The sequence below is a fragment of the Colobus angolensis genome, unplaced genomic scaffold (genome assembly GCF_000951035.1).
Source record: "Colobus angolensis palliatus isolate OR3802 unplaced genomic scaffold, Cang.pa_1.0 Scaffold3, whole genome shotgun sequence".
In the NCBI taxonomy this organism is placed as follows: Eukaryota; Metazoa; Chordata; class Mammalia; order Primates; family Cercopithecidae; genus Colobus; species Colobus angolensis.
In genome coordinates, this window is record NW_012116265.1 from 19,254,243 (window position 1) to 19,278,436 (window position 24,194).

The following is a 24,194-nucleotide window of genomic DNA, read 5'->3' on the forward strand; positions in this document are numbered from 1 at the left end:
AAAAAAAAAAAAAAAAAAGAAGAAACCCCTAAGAAACAAAGACTGTCCCAACCCCAAATTGCAGATTCCCTGTTATAAACATATCTGGGGAAAAAAAAACTAAGCTGAACTCCATCATTATTTTTATATTAATGTAAGTTTCTGATGGGAAAAAAATTATTTATTTTTATTTTATTTTTTTGAGACAGAGTCTTGCTCTGTTGCCCAGGTTGGAGTGCAGTGGCACGATCTCAGCTCACTGCAGCCTCAACCTCCTGGGTTCTAGTGATCCTCCTGGGTTCTAATGATCCTCCTACCTCAGCCTCCCAAGTAGCTAGGACCACAGGTACACACTACTATGACCAGCTAATTTAAAAAAAAATTTTTTTTTGTAGAGATGGGGCTTTGCCATGTTGCCCAGGCTGTCTTGAACTCCTGGGATTAATCACTACTCCTGTCTTGGGCTCCCAAAGTGCTGGGATTACAGGCGTGAGCCACTGTGCCTGGCTTAGATGAAATAAAATTTAAATGTGAACCACAAGAAACCATGAAATTAGACAGATAATGTAAATCTGATCACATAAAAATTTCTGTTTGACAACTATCAAACAGAAAGCCATATAATAAGTTTAAAAAAAATCATCATCCCTATTTTAGAACTGAGGAACGTGAGACACAAAGAAGTTAACTAAATAGATAGCAAATGGTAAAGCCAACAATTGAACCGAGTCTATTGGGCCAAAGACTGGGAAGAGTGGCACCTAGAAGAGTGGCAAAGATTAAACAGATGAAAATACCCAATATTGGCCGGGCGTAGTGGCTCATGTCTATAATCCCAGCACTTTGGGAGGCTGAGGCAGGCGGATCACCTGAGGTCAGGAGTTCGAGACTAGCCTGGCCAACACGGTGAAACCCATCTCTACTAAAAATAAAAAAAATAGCTGGGCATGGTGTTGGGCACCTGTAATCCCAGTTACTTGGAAGGCTGAGGCAGGAGAATCAGTTGAACCCAGGAGATGGAGGTTGCAATCAGCCAAGATCGTGCCATTGCACTCTAGCCTGAGTGTCAAGAGCGAAACTCCATCTCAAAAAAAGAAAAAAAAAAAAAAAGAAAAAAAGAAAATGCCCAATATTGAGGAAACAAGTATTCTCATGCTAAGTTTGTAGGTATATACATTAGTATAACTATTTGAGGGCAAATTTGCAATACCTATTAAAAATACACAAATCCCTTGATATGTAATACAGCTTCTAGACAATGTATCCTAAAGAAACACACTTTTACGGAGACATATTCATAAGGATATTTACTATAGACTTGTTAATTGGGTAGAACCTGGAAATAATCCAAATACCTAATAAGATACTGGGTTTAAAAAATTATGTATTTAGGTCGGGCGCGGTGGCTCAAGCCTGTAATCCCAGCACTTTGGGAGGCCGAGACGGGCGGATCACGAGGTCAGGAGATCAAGACCATCCTGGCTAACACGGTGAAACCCCGTCTCTACTAAAAATACAAAAAATTAGCCGGGCGAGGTCGCCGGCGCCTGTGGTCCCAGCTACTCGGGAGGCTGAGGCAGGAGAATGGCGTGAACCCGGGAGGCGGAGGTTGCAGTGAGCTGAGATCCAGCCACTGCACTCCAGCCTGGGCGACAGAGCAAGACTCCGTCTGAAAAAAAAAAAAAAAAAAAAAAAAAAATTATGTATTTAAACAATAGAATAGTATGTAACTTTACACTTGACCTTAAACAAAAGGCCAAGAAGCGATTATAGTACGTAACTTTATTCATTTTTTATTTTGTTTTGAGAGGAAGTCTCAAGTCTCGTTTTGTTGCCCAGGCTGGAGTACAGTGGCGTGATCTCTGCCTCCCAGGTTCAAGTGATTCTCCTGCCTCAACCTCCCGAGTAGCTGGGATTACAGGCGCCCTCCACACGCCCAATTAATTTTTGTAGTTTTAGTAGAGACGGGGTTTCACTGTGTTGGTCAGGCTGGTTTTGAACTCCTGACCTGAAGCAATCCACCTGCCTTGAACTCCCAAAATGCTGAGATTATAGGCGTGAGCCATCACGCCTGGCCATATGTGACTCTAAAAAAGAATTCCTGGCCAACATGGCAAAACCCCATCTCTACTAAAAATATAAAAATTAGGGCTGGGCACAGTGGCTCACACCTGTAATCCCACACTTTGGAAGGCTGAGGCGAGCAGGTAACCTGAGGTCAGGAGTTCGAGACCAGTCTGGTCAACATGGTGAAACCCCGTCTCTACTAAAAATACAAAATGGCAGTGCATGCCTGTAATCCCAGCTACTTGGGAAGCTGAGGCAGGAGAATCACTTGAAGCCTGGAGGCAGAGGTTGCAGTGAGCCGAGATTGCGCCACTGCACTCCAGCCCGGGTGACAGAGTGAGGCTCTGCCACAAAAAATAAAATAAAAAATAAATAAATAAATAAATAAATAAGGTGGGTGTAATGGTACACACCTGCAATCCTGGCTAGTGGGAGGCTGAGGCATGAGAATTGCTTGAATCCAGGAAGCAGAGTCTGTAGTGAGCTGAGATCACACCACTGCACTCCAGCCTGGGTGACAGTTAAGACCCTGTCTCAAAAAAAAAAAAAAACCTTGAGCAACATGACTGATACCTTGTTTCTACAAAACATAAATAAATAAAACAGCCAGGCACAGTGGCTCTTTCCAGTAGTCTCAGCTACTTGGGAGACTGTGGCTGGAGGATCACTTGAGACCTGGAGGTTGAGGCTGCCGTGAGCTATTGGCTCAGACCACTGTATTCCAGCCTGGTTGACAGAGCAAGACCCCGATTCAAAATAAAAGAATGAGGCCCATTTAGTACACATGCCATGGAAAAATGTTCAAAATATATAGCTCAATGTAAGAAGCAAGTAGAAATGATTAAAATGTGATCTATCCATACAGTGGAATATTATTCAGTAATAAAAAGAAATGAAGTACTGATACAAGCTGTAATATAAATGATCCTTGAAAACAGTATACTAAATGAAAGAGGACCAAATATTGTAAGATTCTATTTTTATTAAATGTCCAGAATACGGAAATTTATAGCAACAGAAAGTAGATTAGTGGTTGCCTAGAAATAGAATGGTGAGGGTTACAGGGTGATGGCTAAGGGTCTCCAGGTTTCTTCCTGGGATAATGGAAGTTCTAAAATTGACTATGGTGATGGATGATGCACAACTAGAAATCACTGAACTGTACACTTTAAAGGGATGAACTGTATAGTTGTAAAGGGAGTCAATTATATTTCAGTAAATCTGTTTTATAAAGAAAAAAATAATATATGATTCATTTTCTTTTTTGAGATGGAGTTTCGCTCTTGCTGCCTGGGCTGCAGTGCAATGGTACGATCTTGGCTCACTGAAATTTCTGCCTCTGCGGTTCAAGTAATTTTCCTGCATCAGCCTCCTGAGTAGCTGGAATTATAGGGGCCTGCCACCATGCCCGGCTAATTTTTTTTGGAGTAGAGAGAGTTTTGCCATGTTGGCCACGCTGGTCTTGAACTCCAGACCTCAGGTAGTCCGCATGCCTCGGCCTCCCAAAGTGCTGGGATTACAGGCCATTTTCATCAATAAATAAAATTAACCCTCCCTCTCACACAGTTATTTATGACTTTTTGTAAATGCCCCTTTTAGGAAATGCATTATAAGCAACTTTCTTCCCACCCCCCCTTTTAAGACAGGTTCTTGTTCTGTCACCCAGGCTGGAAGGCAGTGACATGGACATGGCTCAGCGCAGCCTCGACCTCCCAGGCTCAAGTGATCCTCCCACCTCAGCCTCCCAAGCAGATGGGACCATAGACATGCTTCACCATGCTCAGCTAATTTTTGTGGTTTCTTTTGGCAGAGACAGGGTTTTGCCATGTTGCCCAGGCTGGTCTCAAACTCCTGGGCTCAAGTGATCCACCCACCTTGGCCTCCCAAAGTGTTGGGATTACAGGCATGAGCCACTATGCCTGGCTTGATTTTTTAAAAAAGTTTTTTTTGTACAGATGTGATCACACCATGTTGCCTGGGCTGGTCTTGAACTCCTGAGGTCAAGCCCAGAATTCCTCCCACTCAGCCTCCCAACCTGCAGGGACTACAGGTGTGAAGGATCTTGCCCATCCCAACTTTCCTTTCTTCTCCTTCTTTTTTTTTTTTTAAAGACAGGGTCTCGCTCTGTTGACTGGGCTGGAGTGTAGTGGCATAATCACAATTCACTGTAGCCTCGGCCTCCCAGGCTCAAGTGATTCTCCCACCTCAGCATCTGTAGCTAGGACCACAGGTGCACACCACCATGCCTGGCTTTCTTTTTTTGTTTTCTAATTTTTTTGAGACAGGGTCTCGCTCTGTCACCCAGGCTGGAGTGTAGTGGCACGATCTCAGCTCACTGCGGCCTCTGCCTCCCAGGTTCCAGCAATTCTCCTACCTCAGCCTCCCAGGTAGCTGGAATTACAGGCACATGCCGCTGCGCCTGGCTGATTTTTGTATTTTTAGTAGAGGCGGCGTTTCACCATGTTGGCCAGTCTGGTCTTGAACTCCAGATCTCAGGTGATCTGCCTGCCTCAGCTTCCCAAAGTGCTAGGATTACAGGTGTGAGCCACTGCACTCGGCCCCCAGCTAATTTTTAAATTTTGTGTAGACATGGGGTCTTGTTATGTTGCCCAGGCTTCAACTTTAATTTTTTATGCTAGAATTTTTTAGAAGTACATTAATATTGGCCAGGTGTGGTGGCTCATGTCTATAATCCCCGCACTTTGGGAGGCCGAGGTGGGCGGAATGCTTGAGCTCAGGAGTTCGATACCAGCCTGGCCAACATAGAGAAACTCCGTCTCTACTTTACACAAAAATTAGCTGGGTATGGCAGCACACACCTATAATCCCAGCTACTCGGGAGGCTGAAGCAGGAGAATCACTTCAACCTGGGAGGCAGAGGTTACAGTGAGCAGAGATCACGCCACTGTACTCCAGCCTAGGCCACAGAGTGAAACTTTGTCTCAAAATATAGGTATATATTTTAATGCTGAGATCATGAAACAAGGCAATGTGTTCTTTAAGAGGACCAATTTCAGAGCCATGCAGCAGTGAAGTAAGCAAAGGCTTGCAATTGAAGTCAGGAAGCAGGCTCAGGAAAACCACTATAAGGAAAGGGAAAGTAACAGCCTCAGGATTCACAGGCAGAAGAGAAAGCTGATGGGAAGCAAATTATCCTTCCTTATTGGGACTATAAAGTGGAAATGGAAGAGCCCAGCAACTATGAAAAGATCAAAGAGGCCTTTTCAAGGTAAGAGGAAGATAAAGGCCTTCCTTTAAGTATAAGGGCAAGCAAGGCCAGGCACGGTGGCTCACGCCTGCAATCCCAACACTTTGGGAGGCCGAGGTGGGTGGACCACCTGAGGTCAGGAGTTCAAGACCAGCCTGACCAATATGGTGAAACCCGTCTCTACTAAAAATACAAAAATTAGGCATGGTGGCATATCCTAGCTACTTGGGTGGCTGAGGCAGGAGAATTGCTTGAACCTGGGAGGCAGAGGTCGCAGTGAGCTGAAATCACGCCACTGCACTCCAGCCTGGGTAACAGAGCGAGACTGTCTCAAAAAAAAAAAAAAAGAGTATACATATTTAAAGAAAGCCTAACCATAAGACTAAAGCGATCCTGACTAAAGCTCTAACAGTCACCATCTAGATATTACTGGTGGAGGTATAGAGTCAAGGAAGTAATTCACCAAGGAAGCAAAGGGCCATGCTTTGACCCTCTATCCATTTCATTGATAAGTAGGTCACAGCACTCCTGGAAAAGCAGCTCAATTAGAAATACCATGGGAAATACAAAGAGACTACCAAGTTTAGTGTCTTCCCCCATACAGGTTACCCAAGCCTCATTCTTTTTTTTTTTTTTTTGAGACGGAGTCTCGCTGTGTTGCCTGGGCTGGAGTGCAGTGGCCGGATCTCAGCTCACTGCAAGCTCCGCTGCCTTCCGGGTTCACGCCATTCTCTCGCCTCGGCCTCCCAAGTAGCTGGGACTACAGGCGCCCGCCACCTCGCCCGGCTAGTTTTTTGTATTTTTTAGTAGAGACGGAGTTTCACCATGTTAGCCAGGATGGTCTCGATCTCCTGACCTTGTGATCCGCCCGTCTCGGCCTCCCAAAGTGCTGGGATTACAGGCTTGAGCCACCGCGCCCGGCCACAAGCCTCATTCTTACAGGCCTGGTAGCACCTCAACTTTAGATTATTTCTAAAAGATTTATTTAAAAAGTATATGTATATAGCTTTAAAAAATAATACAGAAAGGCCTACATGAAAAAACAACGGTCCCCTGGCCATTCCTACCCAATCAATTCTGATCTGTAGAGAAGACTATTTTATTCCATTAGCTCCTTTTTTTCCTCATCTGGTGGCTACCTTCACATCTTAATAAACATATACAGCTAATAAATGTATGCACCCATTCTTTTTTTTTTTTTTAGATGGAGTCTCTCTCCATCGCCAGGCTGGAGTGCAATGGCGTGATCTCGGCTTACTGCAACCTCCACCTCCCAGGTTCCAGCAATTCTTCTGCCTCAGCCTCCCAAGTAGCTAGGACTACAGGCACGCACAACCACATCCAGCTAATTTTTGTATTTTTAGGAGAGATGGGGTTTCACTTTGTTGGCCAGGATGGTCTCGATCTTGACTTCATGATCTACCTGCTTTGGCCTCCCAAAGTGCTGGCATTACAGGTGTGAGCTACCTCGAGTGCTGGGATTACAGGTGTGAGCCACTGCGCCTGGCGGCAGCCATTCTTAATTAATTTTAGGCATCTAAAGAATCTGCTTTCATACCTCCTTCACACATTCCTTACCCCCATCTTCCCATCTTGCTCATTATAATAAATCAGTAAACAACATTTACATTTCTATCACTCTGTAATTGTTGCTCATTACATAGTAGCCTTTAAAACTTAAAAAGGGAGGTACAAATTTTTCCCTTTGATTCCAATAATTTATCCTCTACGGCAAAGTTTAAGTCTAATTTTCATTCGTACCTCTAACCAGGTGACTAAAAAATATATAAATATAAACCTGCTACAAATGGGGCAGATCTTACTATGATAGGCCTCATACATGGCCTTAGTTTTCTTTTTCCTGTTCATGGTAGTGAAGGAAGATCATTTAAAGGAGGGGATGTATAAATACACAAGGGAAATCTATTAATGGTAAATTACATACCTAGGTATAAATAAACTACCTCAGATCCTCTGTACTACGAATAAATACCAAACTGAATAAACTTAGGAATTGACCATCATCTATCTAACTTCTAGGGCTGTGATCATAAATGGCAGAATGTCGTATTTAGTGTTTCAAAACTGGGGCAGAAGGGAGAACATATCCTTGTTAACATAAAAGAATACAGATACTGAAAAACAGATTTTTCATTTATCCAGAATTTTAAAATCTAGAATTCTAAAACAGAAAATTCCCCTATGTTCAAAATTGATGTCTATAATGATACTTGAAGCATTCTAAGTGTTTTCTGAATTGTGAAAGTTTAATTTTTTCCAGTCGAGTTTGCATTATACTTCAATTCATTAAACATGGTCATTGCTATGTTGACCACTGTAAATTAAATGGCCAGCAATTCAGTTAATAAGAACTCCATCTCCCTCTTTTCTTTTCTTTCTTTTTGAGACGGAGTCTCGCTTTGTCATCCAGGCTGGAGTGCAGTGGCACGATCTCGGCTCACTGCAAGCTCCGCTTCCTGGGTTCACGCCATTCTCCTGCCTCTGCCTCCCGAGTAGCTAGGACTACAGGACTCACCACCGCGCTCGGCTAATTTTTTTGTATTTTTAGTAGAGACGGGGTTTCACCGTGTTAGCCAGGATGGTCTCGATCTCCTGACCTCGTGATATGCCCGCCTCGGCCTACCAAAGTGCTGGGATTACAGGCATGAGCCACCGCGCCCGGCCTCTCCCTCTTTTCACGTATTTGTATAAATATAATTATTCTGTACAAATGTCATGGGAACATAAAAGTATGATACTCACACTTGGCATACAGACAGTCCATCATTGACTGCACTAAGTCCAGTTTGGCTTTTATGGAAAAGTTGATAAAGTTGGTATCAACAAGGATGTGGTAAGGTGGGCCCAGCTGTGTATTATATTGGAAAAATAAGCAGGAAGGGTGTTGGGGACTGAAGGAAAAAGAAAACAAGAACAAAGTAAAATTTACATTGATACCCTAGTATTAACAAAAAACAAAATAGAACTCTCTGCTTGGGACTGTTTGCTGTAAACTCTTTTGTATATGTTCATTGGAAATAAATCCTAAAAAGGCAAGGAAGAAAGTAACATCATTATCTTAATCTCAGCTCCCCTGGCAACTTTTGTCACCAACTTTAAAAAAGCAATTATCAAAAACAAACAAACAAAAAAAGCAATTATCCATTCCAGCTCTTCCTCTAGCAAGAGTAGAGTCACCATGGGCACAGGGGGGTAGAATACAGGTATGATTAGAACGATACTCCAACACATTTGTCATTCTTATAGGATTCTAAAACTGTTGTTATGGAATGTGATAGAGAACAGTTTGTCTAGTGTTAGGATTATACAGTACAGCAGGACCTGTATCACACCTAGCCCAAGTTGTCTGGGTTGAATATGACAGTGATTCCAAATGCTAGGCCACGGACCAGTATCTACCTGTGATGATATATCCATTACCAATCCAGGGCAAAATTAGAAAAATAAGGAAAATGTGATAAAGTTTTCATAAAGTTAAATGTATTTACTCAAAAGGAAAGAAATATCTTTGTATCTTTATATAAAGGTCTTATATCTTTATATACATATCTTTATTCTGAAAAAAAAAAAATATTATAATATATATTTTGAGATGGAGCCTCGCTCTGTCGCCCAGGCTGGAGTGTAGTGGCCGGATCTCAGCTCACTGCAAGCTCCACCTCCCAGGTTTACGCCATTCTCCTGCCTCAGTCTCCCGAGTAGCTGGGACCACAGGCGCCCGCCACCTCGCCCGGCTAGTTTTTTGTATTTTTTAGTAGAGATGGGGTTTCACCGTGTTAGCCAGGATGGTCTCGATCTCCTGACCTCGTGATCCACCCGTCTCGGCCTCCCAAAGTGCTGGGATTACAGGCTTGAGCCACCGCGCCCGGCCCTGAAAATATATTTTAAATTTTTTTGGTGATACAGTCTCTCTTTGATGAAATGCTGGTGTGTTAAACAATAGCAATTATGTCTCTTAAAAGATCCCTGGCAAAGAAAAAGTTAATAATCCTAGATAATATCTCCTGGATTTTAGGGGAAATTTTACTCCTCCATAAAATCCAAAAACCTTCAAACCACTGGAATTGATACATGCTCATCAATATCACTTTCATCTACATAGTTGTAGTAGACTTACTAACAAATAAGTTAGCAAACCAGCTCAGGGAAAGCCTGGATTTCTAAGCGGTCTATGGTTTTAAAGGAGAACTTCAAATGTTTGATTACTCACACTTCTCTTTCCTTTAACGCACTGGGATCCTTCTTTTCTTTCTTTTTAGGTTTTAATCTATCCTTTTCTTTACTAGGAAGAAAAAAGTAAATTAAATCCAAGGGAGAAGAAAAACCACAGCAGTTAAAATCTCAAAAATCTGAAGTTCCATTTTTTTTGGTCTACAGAAGAAATCCTACTTTGTGACTTCTTCATGTTAATATCAGCATACTCTTTCTGAGCAAATAACTAGTGCAAAGTACAGTACCTGTAAGTATCAGAATTAATCAGTAATACCAATAATGCATAAGAATTGTTAATGAGTAAATAAAAGCTGATTATACTCTATTTCTTTCTTAGAATCTCTCATATCAAGGATCAAAATCCACTTCCAAGCAGTGGGTAAAAGGGTGACAGTTATCTTCTGAAGATGCAGATGCTTTAACAGTAGGGGGAAAGTATTATCCCATATGCTTCTTATAAAGGGCCAAAATGTAAAAACACATATACAGAACTTAACCCCTAACTAGAAATTATAATTAATTATAAAAATCACACAATACAGCCACACTAAAGGCTGAGAAGAATAATTCTGAAGGTTTTAACGACCACTCTCTTATTCTGAGACTTTTTTTTGTATTTTTAGTGGAGATGGGGTTTCACCATGTTGGCCAGGCTGCTTTCGAACTCCTCACCTCAGGTAATCCACTCACCTCAGCCTCGCAAAGTGAGCCACTGATTACAGGCGTGAGCCACTGCGCCTGGCTTTCTGAGACTCTTAAACTCATTGAAGATCAGTCTTTATTTAATAGCTATGCTTATTCTACACTTAAGCAGGGACACTGCTTTGATCCTCTTCATACTAGGGAATATCGCTTCACTTTCTTCTTCCACAGTGATTTGGATTCTTATATTAGTAAGACTTATAAAATGGAGACGTCTTATAAAATGGAGATATCTTGGAGTTTTCCCATTTTCTCTGACAAAAAATATTTGAGTACCAGGCACTGGAGACACAAGACAAACACGGTCTCTAACCTTGCCATCTTTCAACAAGAAATACTCCCCCTGCCCCACCCCAGGGGAATGTAGTAGTGTAATGGTAAAAATATAAAGAGAATTATACGGACTTCACTGAACTGACATGAGGTTTAAATGCGATATGGCAGACAAAGCATATAACGGTAGAAAAAGGGAACACTTAAATGTATAATTCCCATCGCCTTTCCCAGTGTGAGCGCTCAGGAGCTAAATTACTGTTAAACACTGGTTATCTCATGCTATATAAATCGAAGATACAATATTATAAGTAAAAAACAAAATAATAACAAAAATTTTTACTACTTATCCTCTCTAGACTCTTATTAGAATATACTTGGGCAGTTAATTCCAGATACTCACAGCCTCTGATCTCTGAGACTAAGCATTCGCTTCATGGTCGCATACTTCCTTGTTTTCTTTTGCTTCCCCTTGAAACAGAAATTTTAGAATTAAAAGAGTTGGAAACATACGGCATCTTTTAAAGTCTCTTCTTTTCTCTTGTCCATTGCCTTCCCTTCTTGCCTCAAATACCCAGACCCTCTTCCCCACTCTGTAAAGCATAACAGGCACCGCTCGGAGAAGTTTAAGAGCTAAGACCAGAATGAAAATATGCAAGGACAATGTGTCAGAAATTTGGCCACAGTCTGACTCCCTCCTTCTCATAACGTCCCTTCTTGGACCCTCTTCTCTCACCATGGTCACGCCACACTCCAGGTTCTTCCGTAATCACCAACGGCGCAATACTTCTACGTCATTCACATACTGCTTCCGGCAAAGGATAGCCCGGAAGCGGAAGCTCCTTGGGGAATCGGCAAACCCCCGAGCCGGTTCCCAGGCCGGGTAGTAACCAACTCTGAGGTCTCTTGGTGGAAGTGGGGAGAGCCCGTCTTCTGCTGAGTGCTGCCGCCCCCTCCCAGGAGAGCAGAGCTGGAACTTCGTCGCGCTGCAACCCCTGGCTCGGGTAACGTTTCTCTGCAGCCCTAGGCAGAGCCCGGAAGACCTGCCTTCACCAGAGCTCCAGAGAGAGGGAGGGAGGACAAGGGTAGGGGGGGTCAGACTCCTGGTTTGCCCAGTAGTTTGGGGGAACACATTCTCCTCACCCTGCGGCGTTGGGGCATCCGGTGTCTACGGTCCAACCCTGAGGCTGTGGTTCCTACTTGGTTTTCCTAGCCGATATGGTGCTTTGTGCAGCTAGGTGGATGATACTCCTCGAGTATATACCGTGTACTCGTCTCGGCGAAAAGAGAAATGAAGCAGTGTTTGAGGGCTTAGACTTATCGCTAGAGAATTGGGGCATAAGCTTGCATATGTTACTGTTTACCCAAGCCAGGAAAATGGTGAGAAACAATGGACATTTATTGTGAAACCTTGGTGTGTCATCCTTAAGTAAAAAGGGAGAATTTGTGAGAACAAGGAGGGAAAAGTAGCTTTTTTTCTTTGAGTACCTGCTATGTATTCCAGTGGTTCTTAACCTTTTGGAGGTAACTTATTTCTTGAAAGTTTGTGGAAAGCCAGGAACAATTCTTTAAAAAATGGGCACACATACAGTTTGTAATACACTTTTTATGAGATTGGTGGACTCTGAAGCCCATCCGTGGACCCTTTGGATGTCTGTGAACTTTAGATTAAAACCGTCATCCTGTATACTGTACTTGGCACTTTATTCATACTGTACTTGGCACTTAGTCTCCCTCTGCTGCCCAGGTTGGAGTGCGGTGGCGCAATCTTGGCTCACAGCAACCTCCACCTCCCAGGTTCAAGCAATTCTCCTGCCTCAGCCTCCCGAATAGCCGGGACTGCAGGCATGTGTGTGCCACCACACCTTGCTAATTTTTGTAATTTACCTTCTTTGACCATCTCAATAACATAAATACTCTCGTTTTACATATAGGGAAACAGCCACAGACTTTGTTCAGGGGTCTGAGTCTCTTGATTCCAAAGTCTGTACCTTTATTTATTTATTTATTTTTCACACTTTGTCTTCCATTCTCCAGCCACTGAGCAAGCTAGGAATGGAATGGGTACCTCTGTCATACTTTTCTTATTGCATGATGCTGTCCTAGAATTGGAAGTGAAAAATGTTATCAGGTTTTTTTAAAATAAGGTGACCGTTGTATAACCCTTATGATGAAACACGGTTTATTGTTTAATACGAACTTTGGAGTCTGACTGATGGGGTTAAAATCCTTGTTCTGCCTCATAACTTGCCATGACATTGGATGAGTTAATCTATCTGCATCTCAGTTTCTTTATCTCTAAAATGGAGATAATCATAATAGCACTCTTTTACTGGGATGTTTTCAGGACTTATATTTATTCATAGTTAACACGCGAGGTCCCTAGAAGAGTGTAAACCAGACCACCCAGAGTGTTTTCTGTTGTTACCATTGTGTGTCTTCCAACTTGAGGATATGTGGCAGGGTTGGAATTTTATGCCAATTTAATTTAATTTAATTTAATTTTATTTTATTTTTGAGATGGAGTCTCCCTCTGCTGCCCAGGTTGGAGTGCGGTGGCGCAATCTTGGCTCACAGCAACCTCCACCTCCCAGGTTCAAGCAATTCTCCTGCCTCAGCCTCCCGAATAGCCGGGACTGCAGGCATGTGTGTGCCACCACACCTTGCTAATTTTTGTATTTTTAGTAGAGATAGGGTTTCACCATGTTGGCCAGGCTGGTCTCAAACTCCTGACCTCAGGTGATCCACCCACCTGGGCCTCCCAAAGTGCTGGGATTACAGACGTGAGCCACCGTGCCCAGCCCCAAGTTTTTTTTTTTTTTTTTTTTGAGACGGAGTTTCGCTCTTGTTGCCCAGGCTAGAGTGCAATGGCGTGATCTCGGCTCACTGCAACCTCCACCTTCCGGGTTTAAGCGATTCTCCTGCCTCAGCCTCTCGAGTAGTTGGGATTACAGACGTGTGCCAACACACCCGTCTTATTTTGTATTTTTAGTAGAGACAGGGTTTCTCCATGTTGGTCAGGCTGGTCTCAAACTCCTGACCTCAGGTGATCCGCCCACCTTGGCCTCCCAAAGTGCTGAGATTACAGGCGTGAGCCACCGCACCTGGCACCAGCCCCATTTTATTTTAACATAGTTGCACTGGAACTTGAATGTGTTCATAAACTTCAAAAACCTTATTAAGTTTTCAGGTCCTGGGACGCTCAATCGTATGGTGATTTCTTCTCTTGGTTTTTCTGCTTCGCCTTTCTCTTTCAGGCACACATTCATTTAGATAGCTTGATAGTTTACATATCTGTGGGCTCTGAATTTCTGATGTAGAAGTAGTAGCTACAGATACTGTACGTGCCTTCTGCTTTACCCCATTTGTGGTTACTACAAGTTCCTAATCTTTCCAGAGCAGGTTGTCTCTGTCAAGCTGTCATTCATGTGTAGAGCTAATAGCAACCAGTTTTTTGATGTATCTCTTGGTGATTAGACAATAAGCTTTTTATTGTCTAAAAGCTAAAATAACATGGTCAGTTATTCTTCTTAAACATTTGACTGATTAGTATTATATATAGGTTCTGAGGGAAAATTACATATCATTAAATAGTAATTTGCATTTAAATGTAGGCACTGACAGAAAAACAGTCTTCTGGTAATGTGTACTTTGAATTTTGGAATCCATGAACAATAACAACTTAAAAAAAGGCCATTTGTAATTTCTATTGTAACCTCTATTGAGAGTGTTCTGATTTCCTTGATTGTTAATACCTAACAGGGAGCTAAATTAGTGTAGGAACACCATGGGGGATAAGAACATACTAAGAAAAATTTGTTTTTGTTGCATTGTAATTTTATTGCAATCTGAGGTTCTTATAGCCTGAAATGAAAGTGGTCGGATACTCTACAGCATTCTTTGATGGGGATGGAAAGTGGGGGATGGGAAGCTGGGAGGTGGTGTTGATTTGTGATGGATGGGAGCAGAAAGTAATTGCTTTTGTGCACATACTTGTGAGGAAAAGAAATGATTTTAGTCCTTCTCAGCAGTCAAGAGGGTTGTTTTGCATTTTTCTGCAGTCTTGAAGAGAAAAAATTGCCCAAGGCATTGGACACACAGTTTGAACACATAATTGGGCTTGGACTTCATTCCATTCACTAATTGGTCTAGCTTACTAATTTAAGTTGGTATCAAATTTCTTTATAAAATTTTTCTGGATAATGAAAGACTCCTTAAAGAACATCTTGTATTTCAGTGTTAGAAAGTTATAAGTAGATTCACTTTTTTGTCCATTTTCAAGCTATAGTTTTTACATTTATTTTTCTGACTTACATGATAGGACTTTTTTTCTCCCAACAAACATTAGTCGCTGTTAATTATTTTTCAGTTAACTTGCCGGCCCTTAAATGTGGTAGCATGGCATACAGCATGTTCTGCTTCTGAGGTCTTGATATTGAATTGGTTTTGTAAGAATACCTCAGAGATAGATTACTACCGCTTGCTCATTCATTCAGAAAGCATTTATTGAGGGCCCATTCTGTCCTGGGCAATCTCACCACAGTCCTGTGTTAGAGAGAGACTTGTAAACAGATAAAGTGTGATTGGTGACTGAATAGAGATGTGGGAGTTGAAATATTTTAGAGGAATTACTCTACCTGTTCATCTTTCTGGAAGTGGTCCAGGTCAGAGTACTGTTGTGTAATATTTATTTACTACTATCAACATATTAGTACCATGTAATAGATCAGATTTCATGACCTTAATGGACTCTAGTGTATCGTTTTACCTTTTATTTATTATTTATTAGTTCTTGCTATGTTGCCCAGGCTGATCTTGAACTCCTGGCCTCAAGCCATCTTCCCACCTCAGCTTCGTGAGTAGCTGGGACAAGAGGCATGAGCCACTGTGCCTTACCATTTTACCTTTTAAATGACTTTAGCTATTAACTAACTTGAGTTTAAATTTCAGTTATTTTTATTTGGTTTCTTTTTCTTTGAAGGGTTCTGAATGCTTAGCCTTCACTAGTGTTCTTTCATATAGTAGTTTTCAAACTTTTGAGGTTGTTTAACCTTATTGCAGTTTGTGTATGTGTATGTGTGTGTACACACATGCATGCTGGAGCCGTTGATATGGTGTTACAGCACCATAATGATGTTTTACTGGTGGCTCTTTTGAAAACTGTTCTACAAGATAGGGTTTATAAAGATGGGTATTCACTTAGCTTTTAGAAACTAAGTAGTCATGGTAGATACATGTTTTGTCATTTAGTCTCATTGAACGGTTCCATATGATTTTATGAGTTTTTGTTACCTTGAATAGTTGAGCAATTTACATCATGTTTTTTCAGAGCAAAGGCGTTTATTTCCGTGCAGCTTGTTACTGTTGAGATGCTAATAGTTAGCATCTGTTAATTGATTTTCTGTATATTGTACTTTTTGGCCAGAGATTAGATAATCTATTAATATACAACATATTTTCTGTAATGTCCCCTTGCTTTTATCCAGAGACCCGGAGCATGTTATTTTAACCCCCCTCTTGTCCAGTTTGGGAAGTTCAAATTCAAGGTACTCCGGTATATATGGTAAACTTATTAGGAACAGAAAACAGTTAAAACTTCCCAAGTGTGATCTAGTTTTTCATGTCTTGGTAAAGAAGAAATCTGTTTGCACAGTAAAGAAACTGTGCAAACAGTTCATAGAAAGGGGTTAAAAAAGATACCTAAAAAGTTTTAGGCCAGCATTACCTGAATTGGGGCAATGATTAGGGAGACATGATTAGAATCCTAGGGGAGAGTGAGAATGTAAAGGGGAGCACTATATGTAATTAAATTTGTTTAAATTGTGGAATAATTTTAAATTTATAAAAAAGTTGCAAAGATAGTACAGAGTATTCCTGTATACCTTTCACCCAGCTTCTCCTAATGTTAACTTCTTACATAACCATGGCACATACTGTCACATTTAAGAAATTAACATTGGTACAATACTATTACTAAACTATAGACTTTATTTGGGTTTCACAAGTTTCTCCACTAATTTCCTTTTTCTGTCCCCAAACTGAATCCAGAATACCACATTCCAGTTAGATCATGTGTAATTTCTTTTTTTTTGAGATGGAGTCCCACTCTGTCGCCCAGGCTGGAGTGCAGTGGCGCGATCTCAGCTCACTGCAAGCTCCGCCTCCCAGGTTCACACAATTCTCCTGCCTCAGCCTCCCAAGTAGCTGCGACTACAGGCACCTGCCACCACACCCAGCTAATTTTTTGTATTTTTAGTAGAGATGGGATTTCACCCTGTTGGCCAGGATGGTCTTGATCTCCTGACCTCGTGATCCACCTACCTCAGCCTCCCAAAGTGCTGGAATTACAGGCGTGAGCCACTGCGCCTGTCCTTTTTTTTTTGAAATGGAGTTTTGCTCTTGTCACCCAGGCTGGAGAGCAGTGGTGCCATTTTGACTCACTGCCACTTCTGCCTCCTGGGTTCAAATGATTCTCCTGCCTCAGCCTCCCGAGTAGCTGGGATTACAGGTGCCCGCTACCATGCCTGGCTAAATTTTGTATTTTTAATAGAGATGGGATTTCACCATGTTGGCCAGGCTGGTGTCGAAATCCTGACTTCAGGTGATCTGCCCGCCTCGGCCTCCCAAAGTGCTGGGATTACAGGTGTGAGCCACTGTGCCCAATCAGATCGTGTGTAATTTTGATAAATAAGTTGGTATTTCCAGTGAGTGCTTTTTCTATGCTATGTATGTGGTCCAAGAATCCCCTCTGACCAGAGTCATTGACCCTGAGAATAAGTAATACTTCATAGGTAGTGTTTTGTATTCCTTGACCCCCAACGCATTGTTAACTCTATGGAAGAGTTGACTTTGCTTCCAGGAGCGTGATGTGAACTTTCCTGAGACACTAAGAGCTGATCTTGATTAAGGTATCCATCCATACACTCCATGCTCACCTCATAGATTTTACTACATGGAAGTATAACTACGTAATTATTTACTTGTCTGTCTTCTTTACTAAGCTTTTATGTTTCTAAGGGGTTGAGGATATTTTACTCATTCTGGAATCCTTAGGGTCCAACCTATTGCTTGGCATGTAGTCGCTTCTTAATATGCATTTGAAGAAATTAATAGACCTTTCTTTGGTAAAATTGATTATTGGGTCAACAGAAATTTTGTTTTGAATAGGTAAGTGTTGAGTTTCTCCTTCAAATCAAGCTATCTTAGGGTACCATTTCTGTGGCTAGTTGAGTTTTTCTTCTTGGAATCTTAACTGTAAAATGCTCATTTAAACAACATTGTTTTTCCTTTCAATTATATAAATATTTTCCTTAAAAATAAGCACAGAATTGAAAGTAGTGGATGGTAGTAGAGGCAGAGTTAGCTTTTAAGTATACATGTGACCATTCCAGTTCCACCCGACTGGGCTGCAGATCTGGCTGTGTGCCTGCCCCTTCAGGCACAGTTAATGGAATAATAGCTTCCGAGACTTATTGAGGGAGACAGCTTGTCAGATTCAGAGAATTACTTTTAAAATCTTCCTGTTATAGCCAAGATTCTGTGGTCCAAGGTCACCTAAGCATAAAAGCTGCCATGAGATGGGAACATGGGGGCCTGTCCTCTGGGGCTCAGGCATAGTAGGAGTCGGTTTTGTGTATAGAAAACACATCAGGATAGGACGGAATAGGAAACTGAAGCTAGTATTTTCCAGATTTAGGGTTAAGAATGGGACAGTGACATAGATGAGCCAGTTTTCTCTCTTGTTTTTCTCCCCATGAGGATACAAAATGAGCAATAATAAATTCTCACTTCTTGTTTTCCCTGTTACACTCACATTAGCTTTGAATCCCTTTTTCCTGCTTTCTCTAAACTGTGCTGAGAATGAATGGCAAACAACTCCAGGAATAGCTGAATCTAAGCTATGCCTTTGTATATACTATACAAAAAGAAATAGGGGTCTGAAGAACTCTGGCTTATTTTAGAGAGAATGGTGCAATAGAGAGAATCCAAATTGATTTAAGAAATGCAGAATTACTTTTATCTTGGTTAGCTTAACCTTTATAAGCCAAAATTTTAATTTAACCAGTGAGTGATTTATAGGACAACTTTTTCTAGTCTCATCACAGGTTAGAGTGACTCAGTGAGGTGGGAATGATCTCATAAAAGACTCTCTTTAAAGCCAGAAGGGTAACTAGTTTATTGCCCCTGGCTTAACCTCAAGGTGCATGTTCTGGGTTGTGGAATTTAGTTGTTGTTTTAAGAACCAGTATCAGGGGTGCAGAGGTCTTACGTGGATTTGGAGAGAAGTGAGGGACTAAAACCTTGGCTAAATTTAAGCATTCCATTTACTAGATTGAAGAGAGGAAAAATCTGTTAAAATATTAAAATCTTTCCAAATTCAGAAATAGACTATAACTGGGGCCGGGTGTGGTTGCTCACGCCTGTAATCCCAGCACTTAGGGAGGCTGAGGTGGGCAGATCACCTGAGGTCGGGAGTTCGAGACCAGCCTGACGGGCATGAAGAAACCCTGTCTCTACTAAAAATACAAAATTAGCCAGGCATGGTGGCGCATGCCTGTAATCCCAACTACTCGGGAGGCTGAGGCAGGAGAATCGCTTGAACCTGGGAGGTGGAGGTTGCAGTGAGCCGAGATCGTGCCATTGCACTTCAGCCTGGGCAATAAGAGCCAAACTCCATCTCAAAAAAAAAAAAAAGGAAATAGATTATAGCTTAAATAGTGCATGGTAATGTGTGGCATTGAATTTGAAAGAAACAAAGGGAATAAAACTTAATAACTATGAGATAAATGGAATGCAGGAGTTTTAAAAAGTCTTGTTAAAAAAATTTGACGAGAGAATTTTATCTTGTGAAACTTTTAGATAAACCTCTAGAAAAAAACCAGGAGAAAATCTTTGTGACCTTGAGCTAGGCAGAGTTTTAAAAAATAGAACACAAAAACCGCAAACTATGAACAAAAAATTTATGTTGGCTTTCATCAAAGTTAGAAACTTTTACTCTTTAAAAAGTGTATTTTCTGTTAAGAAAATGAAGAGGCAAACCACAGAAAATATTTGCAAAATGTTTATCTAATAAAGGACTTGTATTTATGTGAAAGGAAAATAAGTCTTGGGGCCCCAGAATCACTAAGCTAAAGGGAAAAGTGAAGCTGGGAACTGCTTAGGGCAAATCTGCCTCCCATTCTATTGAAAGTTGTCCCTCTGCTCACCGAGATAGATGCATATCTGATTATCTCCTTTGGAAGGGCTAATCAGAAACCCAAAATAATGTAATCATTTTTCTCACCTGGAAGCCCCCCTCCCTACTTCAAGTTGTTCTGCCTTTCTGGACTGAGCCAATAAACATCTTGATTGATGTCTCATGTCTCCCTAAAATGTATAAAAGCAAGCTGTGCCCCGACCACCTTGGGCACATGTCGTCAGGACCTCATGAGGCCGTGTCTTAGGTGCGCATCTTCAACCTTGGCAAAATAAACTTTCTAAATTAACTGAGACCTGTCTCAGATATTCGGGGTTCGCATTTAGAATGTATGAAGAACTCTTACAACTCAATAGTAAGAAGACAAACAGCTCGATTTTTAAAAAAGAAGATTTGAATAGATACTTCAAAGAAACTAATACAAATAACCAATAAAGACATGAAAAAAATACTCAATATTGTTAGTTCTTAGGGAAATGCAAATTAAAACCACAATGAAATATCACTTCACACCTGTTAGAATGGGTGAAATTAAAAGACAGTACCAAGTGTTGGTGGATGTAGAGCAACCCGCCTCTTGTGCATTGCTGGTGGAAATGCAAAGTGGTCCAGCCGCTTTGGTAAACAGTTTGGCAGTTTCTTGTAAGTTAAATATATACTTACCATATGACTCAGCAGTCCCATTCTTAGATGTTTACCCAAGAGAAATGAAAGCATGTGTCTATAGATTTGTAGCTTAATGTTCATAGAAGCTTTATCCACGATACCACCAAACTGGATATAACCCAAATATCCTTCATCTGGTGAATAGATAAACAAATAGCTGTATGTCCATTTAATGGAGTACTACTCTGCAGGAAAAAGGAGTGAACTACTGAAACATGTAACAGCATGTATGAATCTAAGAACCTATGCTAAGTGAAAAAATGCTACACACGAAGGACTGCATTTTGCATGTGATGCAAATGTATAATGTATTCTGTAAAAGGCAAAACTACAGTGATAGCATATCAGTGGTTGTGCAGGGGCTTGTGGGAGGAGGGCTGACTGCAAAGGAGCTTAAGGCAACTTTTGGGGATGATGAAGTGTTTTGTATCATGACTACGCTTTATATAATAACCTTACACAGATGTCAAAAGTAATTGTACATTTCAAATTGATGTTTATTTATACCTCAGTAAAACTGATTTTTAAAAACTTAGGAGATTTTTTGGCCAGTGATTTATACAGGATAGGCGGGGGTCCCTAATCCCTGGGCCACAGACCTTCAGCAGTCCATGGCCTGTTAGGAACAGGACTGCACAGCAGGAGGTGATGGCGGGTGAGCAAGCAAAGCTTCATCTGTATTTACAGTGCCTCCCCATCACTTGCGTTACCACCTGAGCTCCACCTCCTGTCAGATCAGCAGCGGCATTAGATTCTCATAGGAGCATGAACCTTATTGTGAACTGTGGGTGTGAGGGATCTAGGTTGTGTGCTCCTTATGAGAATGTAATGTCTGATGATCTGAGGTGGAACAATTTCATCCTGATATCACCCTCCCACCTGCTGTCCATGCAAAAATTGTCTGCCACGAAACTGGTTCTTGGTACCAAAAAGGTTGCGGACTGCTGAGATTGACAGTGGATTCAGATTAGTTTAGATCTGAATTTGTTATCGGCATTAAAATGATTTTGAAATAATAATTAGTATTACTGAATTGAGTTGCAAAGAGTTTACTAATTATCAGTGTCAGGTCAAGTTTAGTTTAATATTCTCTTATTAATGAGATAGAAATAAGACATAAATGTATTGAGGAAGTTACTAGATCAGAAAATGAGTGTCCCAAATAATTCAGGAAGAAAACTTGGGGGCTGATTTTGAGTCCCCCCTTTGGCAGAAATCTTTACTGGATCTGATATTGTTTATGACCAATTTCTAGAAATAATCACTTTCTTTTGCCTCTGATAAACTACTTTTACAATTGTTCTCCTCCTGTCCCCTTTTTACTTCTCATTTGTTGGCTACTCTTTTTTTTTTTTTGCAAGGTTGATCCCCTCAGGGTTCTATGATTAGTTTTTTGTTTGTTGGTTGGTTGGTTGGTCTCTGCTTTTTATGGTGGTCTTTGCCATTTTCCATGTCTTCAGGATATTGGCATCTCTCTAGCTTCATGTGCTTATTTCTATGTACCTTTTGAATATATTCACCTGGATATCCTGTAGACACTCCAGAGACTTAACATGTTTAATTCTCTACTCATTATCTTTTGATATGGTTCAGCTGTGTCCCCACCCAAATCTCACCTTGAATTTTAGCTCCCATAATTCCCATTGTTGTGGGAGGGACCTGGTGGGAGATAATTGAATCATGGGGTAGTTTGCCCCATACTGTTCTCGCGGTAGTGAATAAGTCTCACAATATCTGATGATCTTATAAGGAGTTTCCCCTTTCGCTTGGCTCTCATCCTCTCTTGCCTGCTGCCATGTAAGACATGCCTTTTGCCTTCTGACATGATTGTGAGGCCTCCCAGCCATGTGAAACTATGAGTCCATTCAACCTTTTTTTCTTTATAAATTACCCAGTCTCTAGTATGTCTTTATCAGCAGTGTGAAAATGGACTAATACAGTAAATTGGTACTGGAAGTGAGGCAGTGCTGTAAAGATACCTGAAAATGTGGAAGCAACTTTTGAACTGGTTAATAGGCAGAGGTTAGAACAGTTTGGAGGGCTCAGAGGAAGACAGGAAAATATGGGAAAGTTTGAAACTTCCTGGAGAATTGTTGAATGACTTTGAACAAAATGGTGATAATGTTACGGACAATGAAATCCAGGCTGAGGTGGTCTCAGATGGAAATGAGCAACTTGTTGGGGACTGGAGCAAAGATCACTCATATTATGCTTTAGCAAAGAGACTGGAAGCATTTTGTTCCTGCCTAGAAATATGGAACTTTGAACTTGAGAGAAATGATCTGAAATTGGAACTTACGTTTAAAAGGGAAGCAGAGCATAAAGGTTTGGAAAATTTGCAGCCTGACAGTGGCGATAGAAAAGAAAAACCCATTTTTTGAGGAGAAATTCAAGCTGGCTACTGAAATTTGCATAAGTAAAGACGAGCCAAATCACCAAGACAATGGGGAAAATGTCACCAGGGCACCTCAGAGGTTTTCACAGCAGCCACTCCCATCACAGACCTGGAGGCCCAGAAGGAAAAAAGGGTTTTGAAGGCTGGGCCCAGGTCCCCCCCGCTGTGTGCAGTGTAGGGGACTTGGTGCCCTGTGCCCCAGTTGCTCCAGCTGTGGCTAAAAGGAGCCAAGATACAGCTTGGGCCGTCACTTCAGAAGGTGCAAGCCCTAAGCCTTGGCAGCTTACATGTGATGCTGAGCCTGTGGGTGCACAGAAGTCAAGAATTGAGGTTTGAAAACCTCCACCTGGATTTCAGAGGATGTATGGAAACTCCTGAATGTTCGGGCAGAAGTCAGCTACAGGGCAGGACCCTCATGGAGAACCTCTGCTAGGGCAATGTGGGAGGGAAATGTGGGATTGAAGCTCCCACACAAAGTCCCTGCGGCACTGTCTAGTGGAGCTGTAAGAAGAGGGCCACTGTCTTCCAGACCCCAGAGTGGTAGATTCACCGACAGCTTGCACCATGTGCCTGGAAAAACCTCAGACACTCAATGCTAGCCTCCGAAAGCAGCTGCGGAGGAGGCTGTACCCTGCAAAGCCACAGGGTTGGAGCTGCCCCAGACCATGGGAACCACCTCTTGCATCAGCGTGACCTGGATGTGAGACATGGAGTCAAAGAAGATCATTTTGGAGCTTTGAGATTTGACTGCCCTGCATGATTTTGGATTTGTATGGGCCCTGTGTCCCCTTTGTTTTGGCCAGTTTCTCCCATTTGGAACAGGTATATTTACCCATTGCCTGTAGTCCCATTGTATCTAGAAAGTAACTAACTTGATTTTGATTTTACAGGGTCATAGGTGGAAGGGACTTGCCTTGTCTCAGATGAGACTTTGGATTGTGAACTTTGAGTTAATACTGAAATGAGTTAAGACTTTGGAGGACTGTTGGGAAGGCATGATTGGTTTTGAAATGTGAGGACATGAGATTTGGGAGGGGCCGGGGTGGGATGATATGGTTTGGCTGTGTCCCCATCCAAATCTCGTCTTGAATTATAGATCCCATAATTCTCATGTGTTATGGGAGGGATCCAGTGGGAGATAATTGAATCACAGAAACAGTTTCCCCTATACTGTTCTTGTGGTAGTGAATAAGTCTCACAAAATCTGGTGATTTTATAAAGGGTTTCTCTTTTCACTTGGCTCTCATTCTCTCTTGCCTGCCACCATGTAAGACGTGCCTTTCACCTTCCACCGTGATTGTGAGGCCTCCCCAGCCACATGGAACTGTGGGTCCATTAAACCTCTTTTTCTTTATAAATTACCCCGTCTCTGGTATGTCTTTATCAGCAGCATGAAAATGGACTAATACATCTTTTCTTTCATGTTTGCTTTGCCTCCTTAATTCTCCTTCATTTATCCAGGCTCCCAACAATAG

General features: G+C 41.6%; 2 protein-coding genes across 4 annotated transcripts in view; one reads left to right on the forward strand and one right to left on the reverse strand.

Annotated features, from left to right (window-relative positions):
* FCF1 (FCF1 rRNA-processing protein) overlaps window positions 1-11,255 on the reverse strand; it is a 20,085-nt gene extending 8,830 nt beyond the window's left edge. Inside the window, exons 1-4 of one of the 2 annotated variants that reach the window (XM_011949560.1) lie at window positions 11,199-11,255; window positions 10,866-10,933; window positions 9,486-9,557; window positions 8,018-8,166 (exon numbers count right to left, since the gene is read on the reverse strand). In XM_011949560.1, the coding sequence (XP_011804950.1) occupies window positions 8,018-8,166; window positions 9,486-9,557; window positions 10,866-10,933; window positions 11,199-11,201 (292 nt within the window). In that variant the 5' untranslated portion in view covers window positions 11,202-11,255. The remainder of the gene's footprint in view (window positions 1-8,017; window positions 8,167-9,485; window positions 9,558-10,865; window positions 10,934-11,198) is intronic. The other variant, XM_011949561.1, reaches the window with a different exon arrangement.
* A 28-nt stretch (window positions 11,256-11,283) lies between these two features.
* AREL1 (apoptosis resistant E3 ubiquitin protein ligase 1) overlaps window positions 11,284-24,194 on the forward strand; it is a 49,669-nt gene continuing 36,758 nt past the window's right edge. Inside the window, exons 1-2 of one of the 2 annotated variants that reach the window (XM_011949563.1) lie at window positions 11,316-11,466; window positions 23,610-23,731. The gene's annotated coding sequence lies outside the window, so the exon portion shown is untranslated. Of the gene's footprint in view, window positions 11,467-23,609; window positions 23,732-24,194 lie in introns of both variants that reach the window. The other variant, XM_011949562.1, reaches the window with a different exon arrangement.